The sequence below is a fragment of the Podarcis erhardii genome (assembly GCF_964252035.2).
Source record: "Podarcis erhardii genome assembly, chromosome: 12".
NCBI classification, from domain to species: domain Eukaryota; kingdom Metazoa; phylum Chordata; class Lepidosauria; order Squamata; family Lacertidae; genus Podarcis; species Podarcis erhardii.
Genome location: NC_138513.1, coordinates 48,655,483 through 48,664,603, shown reverse-complemented (window position 1 = coordinate 48,664,603; position 9,121 = coordinate 48,655,483). Strand labels below are relative to the sequence as shown.

Genomic DNA, 9,121 nt, shown 5'->3' with positions numbered 1-9,121 from the left:
TGGAGCACTGGAGGTAGCAGGAAAGCAAATGGCTAAGTTGGGGGCTGTGCTGATACCCTGCCTGTTTCCCAACACTCTTTATCATGTGCCAGTCTCTGGGGGTCTTTGGAGGAGGAGAGGACTGCGAGCAGAGTGAGCTCTTGACTTGGGCCCAAGTCTGAAGGTAACGGTGCCATTGCCTGGTATGGGAAAGGAACTTCGTCCACTTGTGAGAAGACAAAAACTCCAATGCAAATCCTCATTATTACATATTTTACATGGCTGTTTATTTGTATATATTTTAAAAATTTGTTCCTGAGAGAAGTGGACCCAGTGCCAACTAACAGTCCCCTCCCCCAGTTGCTAACCAAATGCAAGGAAAGTGTGTGGACAGGGTGGGAAGGGACATTGCAGTAGTCCACTTTAAGAATGGAGCAGGTTAAGGTGTGCAAAAAAGCAACAATCCTCCATCCTCTTCTCAGGGTGGTCCTCTGTGTTAAATAGCACTGTCTCCACTTTCATTCAAGGTGGTGATGAAGCAAATACAAAAACTCCATCTTTCATTGCAGCAACTCTTGCCAGTTGATTATTTGCCTTTATAGCAGATTGGCAAAATCAGACACTTCTCTCAGGAACAAATACATTGTCCAAGTGCATTATGTCCTAACCACAGAAAGGTTACAAAACTCTAAGAATGACTCATAAAACCATTATTAGCCTCTTGGACACTATGTATTCAGTATGAGGGAGGGGAGGAGGAGACGACCTGTGTTTCATCTTAGATTTACATTGAACATTCTTCCTGTCCACTTTGACTCACAATTTGTTTGTGTGAAGAAGAAGAAGAGTTTGGATTTGATATCCCCCTTTATCACTACCCGAAGGAGTCTCAAAGTGGCTAACAATCTCCTTTCCCTTCCTCCCCCTCAACAAACACTCTGTGAGGTGAGTGGGGCTGAGAGACTTCAAAGAAGTGTAACTGGCCCAAGGTCACCCAGCAGCTGCAGGTGGAGGAGCGGGGAATCGAACCCGGTTCCCCAGATTATGAGTCCACCGCTCTTAACCACTTCACCACACTGAAGCTTTGTTTAATGGGGGAAATGGCATCCTAGTATGTCCTCCAGCATATTAATTCCTCCTTATATTGGTTTTAACACTGTAGGAAAATGTGGTCTGCTAATGAATTCTGAAAACTTCAAAAACAAACAAACATACATACATATATACATACATTCTTTGATAAGGACAAAGGGAAAGTAATAGTTTTCACCTTCCTATTCTAACTGGTTAGGGTTCAGATCTACAGTCAAGAATAATTATAAGAAGCACATATTTGAAAGATCTACAAATCCCATAAGCACCAGCATTCCAAACATTCCCAGGTGCATCCAGTAAATGTATGTGCGATGGCTCCTCTCGCTTGTAAAGAGGCAGATCAGAGGTGGGGAATCTCCGACCAGCATGCCTAATGAGGGCCACCAGGCCTCCCCATTTGGCCCATTTTGGTCAAGTCATGCTCACCAGCCCAGCTGTACAGTTGGAAGGTTCTACACTTAGGCAGGAAGAACCAGCTTCACAAATATAAGATGGGGGGCACTTGGCTTAACATGAGTCAACAGTATGATGCAGCAGCAAAAGAAGCTATGCTATTCTAGGCTGCATCAACAGAAGTATAATATCCAGATTAAGGAAAGTAATAGTACCACTCTATTCTGCCTGGAGCACTGTGTCCCATTCTGGGCACCACAGTTTAAGGATACTAACAAGCTGGAATGTAACACTGATTATTATTATATCCACTGATGATGGTGGTGGTGGTGGTGATATATTTATTTGTACTTCACTTTGAGGGACTTGACGTAGTGTACAGATAAAATAGGAACAGCTAAAAACATAGAAAAAACCCTCACTCATTAAAAAACAACAACAATTAAACATGTATAGAATGAAAACTCTCTCTCTCTCTCTCTCTCTCTCTGTGTGTGTGTGTGTGTGTGTGTGTGTTCTACTAAAAACACACAGATAATTACAATAAAAACAGCATGTTTCCCAAACCTGTTGGAATAAGGTGGTCTTCAACTGGTGGCAGAAGCACAACAAGGAGGGAATCAGTATAACTTCTCTAGGGAGGAAGTTCCAAAGTCTGGAAGCAGCCACTGAGAAGGCCCTCACCCACATCCCCACCAAGCAGGCTTGTGAGGGCAGCAGGACCGAGAAAAGGGCCTCCCCTCAAGATCTTAGAACCCAGGCAGGTTCATATGAGGTAATGCTGTCTTTCAGATAGCATTTGGTCTTTCAAATAACACCATTATTATTATTATTATTATTATTATTATTATTATTATTATTACTATTACTTACAGATGAGCTGAGATTTAAGAAGGGCAAGTGTAAGAAATAAAAGAAAGGGGAAAATCATGATGGACAAATATGCACAAGTAGCCAACACTTGCCGGGATAAGGCCAAGTGGACCAAAGCTTAAAATGAACTCAGGCTTGCAAGAGAGGTTAATAATAATAATAATAATAATAATAATAATAATAATAGATTTATTGAGCTATGTTTGAAGCAAAAGGAAGAACAAACAAGTAGTAGGTCCTTTGTGTGGAGAAGATAGAAATGCTATTGTATAACAGAGAGAGGGCAGAACAGCTCAAAACCTCCTTTGCCTCTGTCTTCACCCGAAAGGAAAGCAATGCCCAACCTGGTGATAACGTAATAAATGTTGTAAGGAGGGAGCTGCAGCCCAAGATAGGAAAAGAGGTGGTACAGGAACACCTAGCTACTTTAAATGATTCAAATCTCCAGGGCCTCAGGAGCTGTACCCAAGGGTACTAAAGGAGCAGATTACACCAAGCTAGAAGGGGTAGCTAAGGCTACAGAAGACAGAATTGGGATTCAATATGACCTTAACAGATTGGAGAACTGTCCCCAAATTGACAACATGAATTTCAATAGGGACAAATGTTTTAACAAACAAAATCTTCTACTCCTTGGTTTTTTGTTCCATTAATGCCTTGACAAATTGCATATGGCATAGACGAGAGAACTGAGATATTAATGGGTGCAAAGACTATTATTGAAAAGGCCACAGAAACACATTGTAACAAAACAGAAATAGCAAGAGAATATCTATAACATCAGTCTATAACAAAAAAAATAGTGCTAAGATTAATAAAATATGTGGCAAATCCATATACTTGTGACAGCAAGATATTTGCTATGTTGAGAGAAAACTCTATTATATGGGATAGCAACGTTAGCAAGTTTTCTTTAAAATAATGCACTTAGCTTACAAAAAAAAAGCACACATAAAATCTAATGGGGATGTCGTGACTCACAACTCAAACACCCAAATCCTAGCCGTACTTACCTTGAAATAAATCTCATTAATTCCAGTGCAACTTATTATAAGTAAATACGCTTAGGATTCCAGCCTCGGTCTGGTTTAGAATACAGATAGGCAACTGGCTCGATCCACTTCCCTGAGGGCATGCAAAGCATCATCCAACACAGACCCTACTCCAAAAAAGACCTCCTTATATTATGCACCTCACCCATTTCCCCCATCATGAGCTGAGACACACACAAATGGCTCTTTAACACCCTCCACATAGTTTCAGCGGCAACAGAAGCTTTGGCAGAGTTTTCCCATTACACATGTCAGATCTAATCCCCTTATGACAGCCAAGATACAGGCAAATAATATGTGTGAGCAGCTCTCCATCAAAGTCTTCTTTTTGCTGCTTGCAAAGAGGAGCTGAAGCCGGTAAAAAGCCACCTGTCTGCACTTCGACATGGGCCACAGGAGTAAGAAATGAATGACACCAAGGTTACTGGCCTTCTAGACCCTGTTCAGTTCAAAAGATGGCCCTTGTTAAAAAAATTTGTTGCTGATCAGCAATTTAGGATTTGTGGAGCACAAAATAACCCTACCTTAGCATTATAAGAGCCACAGCATCATAATCAGGCAGCTGACTGAAGCAGTCGCACTTTGTTTACCCTGAGGCCAGGCAAAGGGCTTGAAGGGAAAAGAAGGAACATGGTGGATTCTTCGGATGCAATTATGCATTCCTGAATCTAGCACAGTTGATTTTAAACACTTTGTAGGAATGCTTTCCAAATCAATTTGTCTGCTGAGGAACATCTGAGAGTGCAGAGGATTCTGGGGCAAATTCTGAGGTCATCATAGTCATCATCATGCTGCCCATCTGACTGGGTTGCCCCAACACCAACACTTTGAATTATGCTCAGAAACGTACTGGGAGCCAATGCAGATATTTTAGGACCATTATTATATGGCCCCAGCAGCTGCTCTTGGTCACCACTCTGGCAGCCACATTCTGGAATAGTTGTAGTTTCTGAATCACCTTCAAAGGTAGCGCCATGAAATCAGTACCTCTAGAGTACTGGCCAGGTCTGATGAGTTTCACTATCACCCTACATGTGTCCAAATCCTGGTGGTGTAGAACCCACAAGCAGGTCAGGAGGGTCTAAGTCCAGCAGGTAGTCTGGGAAGGGAAAAGATAAGGATTCCTGAAAACAACAGTGGCTGTTTTCAGAACCCTGGACAGAACCCAAAGAGCAGCCTGGCATATTCTAAAAAGACCTTGGTCTCAACTGAGCTCTTACTACTTTTTCTTGGCAGTGAGAGGTCAAATAATAAGGGCTCACCAGCCCCGTTTCCTCCCTCTCTCCTCTCCCAACCTTATACTGTATACAACACAAATGTCTCACATCAAATGTAACTGATCTGGGGGGGGGGGGGGTCCTACAACCTGAAAAAGAGGTAACCTAAGAAAATCTTTAATAAAAATTATTTTTTAAAAAAACAACCTGAGCCCTTATTACACTTCCTGAGTCTAACTAGCTCTCTCAAGCAGCAGCATCCCCTTAAAGTGACAGTCCTCTAGCCTGGCGCCTAGTTCTCTGTCCCGTCTGCAGGGCCTCAGGCTGGGCACGCTGCCTGTACTGGAGAGCAGGTTTGATGGGAATGGAGGCCCTGGAGCTCAGGGAGGGGGTTCTCTGGCTGTTGGACACAAAGTAAGCAGCGAGGTATAGAGACCCAGAGTCAGCACCACTTTCACCTTGCCCTCTGGGTCCACTTATGGGACACCGCTCATAGGAAACGTTCGTGAGAAAATGAAAACTGAACATGGTATTTAGTGGTGTCTTTTGTAAAATTCACATGTTTAATGAAAAAGCTATGACAGACCTTGGGAGAATTAATTGTACCCATAAGCATCACCGAAGAAGAAAGCAATGCCTTTGCAGTGTGTGAGAGCATTTCAAAGCACTGCATTATATATAAAGTCCAAATAAATCATTTCATTTACCAAACTTTCTAGGCTATGATTAGCACCAGTCTGCATCAATCAAATAGTTGTTGTTTTTTCTCAATCAACTATTCATTTAAAAGACATAATAAAAAGGAAAGGAAAATGACTAGATGTTCTCTTTGGAAACTCAGCTTGTTTCAAACTAGATTTCTTTGGTGGCTTTTCAAACCATTGCCAGGATTTTAACTAAAATGTACCACTTACTGAGTATAATTCTATTCAGAATAGTAATAAAAATAGTACCACACTTTTTAGAAATAATTGTGTGTGTATTTCTGAGGAAATTGAAAAGACAAGTATAGACTGCAGCCAAGACTCATACTGTACTGTACTCTATTTCTTTACAAACACACACACAGCAGAAAAATGATAATCCCTTCTTAGTGGAAAATCCAAATTTTCAAATGACTCCCCAAGCTAAAATGAATTACTGTAATAACCAGAATCCTCATATGTTCGCTGTTCAACAAAGGCACAGCTGACCACCTGCTATGTTGCATCTTACAGACAGCAGTTTTCCCATTTCTCAAATGCTGTTCTCTTTAGACCAGGGATGCGCCCCACTGAATCATATGACAGATTACTAAAAACACAGGGAAGGGGCAAGGGGAGCAAGGGAAAGGGTTCTCCTCCTAGCTTGAGTGACTGCTGTACCGCGTCTCTGTGCTTCTGCTGAGTGCAGCATGACAGGGGTGCCTCTGCAGTTCTAGAGAGGAAGGATGTCAACAGCCAGACCCAAGCCAAATAAATAATTGCTTTAATTTGAGGATATACCACACATGGCTGAAATGGGCAAACTGAAACGCAGGAGGCTATGTGTTTGTGTGTGCACTTGCGCTATGCAGCTAGAGAAGGATTATTATTTTAAAAGCTGCATTATTCATGGTTGCATCACTGATCTTAACCCTCAACCGCATAAGACAACAGAACAGAAAAGGTCCTTAGCATGAGTCAATGAAACGTGCCTTTCTTTAACTTGAAAGGAGGCAAGAAGACAGCAAAGGAAAGCAAACAACTTGTCATTAAAGAATTTGCTGCATTGAGTTAGAGGCTGTTGTAAGCAAAATAAATCAGAGAGAAAAATTTTTTTTAGCTCAATACGGGATTACAGAAACCCTGTCAAACTAATGTGAACTACAGATAGCACAAGGCTACCCACCTTTGTCCCTTATTTTCTTGCTAGTACCAACAGGCCAATTGATATACGCACCAAACCAAACCTAGATGCTGAATCCAGAGAAAACATGCACATCCCCTTTCCCCATCCTGCCAGCCACAGAACTCTCATCCTGCATAGCAGATGGGCTTCCAATTCCCTTAACAACCCGGCAAAAGGAAGGGGGAACGTGTGCACAGTCTAAAGATGCTCAGACCGTATTGTACACATAAACACAACCCTGCCCCCTCCCCCACACATTCAGTCATGTGCCAGCGGGTGAGTAAAAACTACACATTTGCTGTCACTCTGCACCCATCCATTGTCTGCACCCCTTCCTTAAAAGAAGAAATACATCTCTGCAAGAAATGAAAGAAAGCAGGCTGGGCAGGGGTGGAATCTCTATCTATCTATCTATCCGGTGTGTGTAGCTTGATAATGCCTGGTCCATTAGTCCAACTCACTAGGCTGAAGGCCCCTTCCAGTCCCTCCTAACAGGCAACCAGATTCCTTTTTTACTCTGCTTGACGGGAGGTCACGCCGCCTTTCCCCTCCCGCCCCAAGAGAGCTGGCTACACTTCGCAACACCCAGCAGGAGAGGAGCCTGGCCGGAGGGGGACCCCAATGGCCAGACCCGGAGACTTGGATGCCCCAAGCCCAATCCAGGCCGAGGAGGGGGGAGGGCGAGCTTCCCGGCCGGGAGGCGCCTCACCTGGAGAAAGCTGGGCTGCGTGCAGAGCATGCTCTTCGGCCCAGGCGGCGGCGGCAGCGGCTCCTTCGGTCCCCTCCGCGCTGCAGTCAGGGCGCGCCGGCCGGCCGGCCAGCCTGCCGCGGGCTGCCCCTTCGGCCTCCGCCCGGGCGCCTCCGCCTCCTCCCTCACCGCGGCGCTCGAGAGGCAATTCCCCGCGCAGAGGCGGCGGCGGCGGCGGCACCAGCAGCAGCCCCACGGAGGTCCAGGGAGCGGAATACGGCAGGAAAGCGGACGCCTCCGCGGCTCCCCCGCCCCGCCCTCTCTGGGTACCAGGCAGGAGCCAGCCAATCAGGAGCGTCGCCCGGCGGCCCCCCCCCCCCCGCGCCCGCGCCAGCCCACGCCCGGCGGGTGGGACCCGATGCTGCTGCTGCTGCTGCTGCAAGGGGAGAGGAGGGCGGCCCGCGTTCGCCTCCCCAGGCCCTTTCCCCAACGGCCTCTCCGCGCTCCTTGCGCAGATGCACTCACTCCGCAAAGGGACCCGGAGCATCTCGCGCAACCTCGCCGCCTGTGCTTTTGTTCAGGGCCCTTCATTCATTCATTCATTCATTCATTTTGGTAAATCGTTTTGATTTATTTTAAACCAAGGGGAAAGAACAGTGCGAACTGTACAGGCACTGTAAATAATAATACAGTAGTAGTAGTAACAATAATAATAATAATAATACAACAATAACAATAACTTTGGCACAAAGATCAAACGCAGAATTGCATAATAACCAATGCCAGGCCCTGGTAGCTTAGAAATAGCTGTGGGAGAAATAGCGGGAGGGAGGCGGGAGGGAGATGGGGTGAACAAGGTTTTAAAACACAAGACGCAAAGCAAAGGCTGTGAAGGCACTGACAGGGAGTGTTTATTACATTTTCAAGAAGTTTAAGTTAGAATTGAAGGGGGAGGAAAACAGATAAGATAGCATTGCATTGGTTTATTGAATCATCCGTAAACTATAATATGCTGGCTGAGCATATTATAGCATCATCATTAACATGTTTAATAAAACAGTACCAGATTAAATAGAATGTTTTATTATACCATGCAACAAGATTGGCTCCTACTAGATCTTTCCAAAATATAGCCCTTATGGCTGTAGCAGCAGTCAGTTCACAGTGAGAAGGTAAATCTTTGGGATCTGAGATGTCAAGTAGGGCCAAGTGAGGAGATGGACCAAGTGTTCAGCCTTTTTAGGGACATTTATGCTGGTGGCAAAAATTAGCTTAGAGCTTGCTTTTTTTTGTTTTTGTTGCTACAGAGTTGTTTCTGCAGTACTTCCTTTAAAAAGTGACACTCTGGCAACCTGGTTTCTCTCTCAGTCACTGGCGTGTGGGAAATCCCTCCGGTGACTCCACAGTGAGGGAAAGGGGCTCTGTCCTTCCTCAGGAACACTTTCATCAACTCTTCACATATTTTAGCTGAGTCCAAGCACTGAGAATAGATTTAAGGCCTGAGCCCTGACATAAATGAAGCCCTGAGTTTGTTCTTCTCCCGTCTCCTTGTAGGTTTACTGTCTGCAGGGTGGGTCCACCCAAAGTTAAGTGCCAATGATTTCATTGGGAGACAGTTAAGAATTTATAGGGTTTGATTTGGCTGAAGTTAGTTGAAGTTGTGATCCGCTTTAATCAATGTGCTATGTCTGGATCCAACCAATAGACACTGACTTAGGATATAATTTCAGGCATCTACTGAAGTGTATATAATTGAAGGATATAATTTCAGGCATCTAGCCGAGGGAAATGTATGTCACAATAAGGCTGTAGTGCTGTGTACACTTGCCTAGACTTAAGTCCCACTTAGAGTGGGGCTTACGTCTTCTTAGGCTTTTATAGGATTGGACTGTAAGTGTGTCTTTTAGGTGCTACAGGATTTTTTATTGTTTTATTGCAGGTGGGATTTAACTTCA

The 9,121-nt window shown here is 44.4% G+C and overlaps 1 protein-coding gene across 1 annotated transcript in view; it reads right to left on the bottom strand.

Annotated features, from left to right (window-relative positions):
• HECW1 (HECT, C2 and WW domain containing E3 ubiquitin protein ligase 1) overlaps positions 1 to 7,253 on the bottom strand; it is a 203,775-nt gene extending 196,522 nt beyond the window's left edge. The window contains exon 1 of the mRNA XM_081881787.1: positions 7,188 to 7,253. Coding sequence (XP_081737913.1) covers positions 7,188 to 7,217 — 30 coding nt within the window. The 5' untranslated portion in view covers positions 7,218 to 7,253. The remainder of the gene's footprint in view (positions 1 to 7,187) is intronic.
• Positions 7,254 to 9,121: the final 1,868 nt, after the last annotated feature.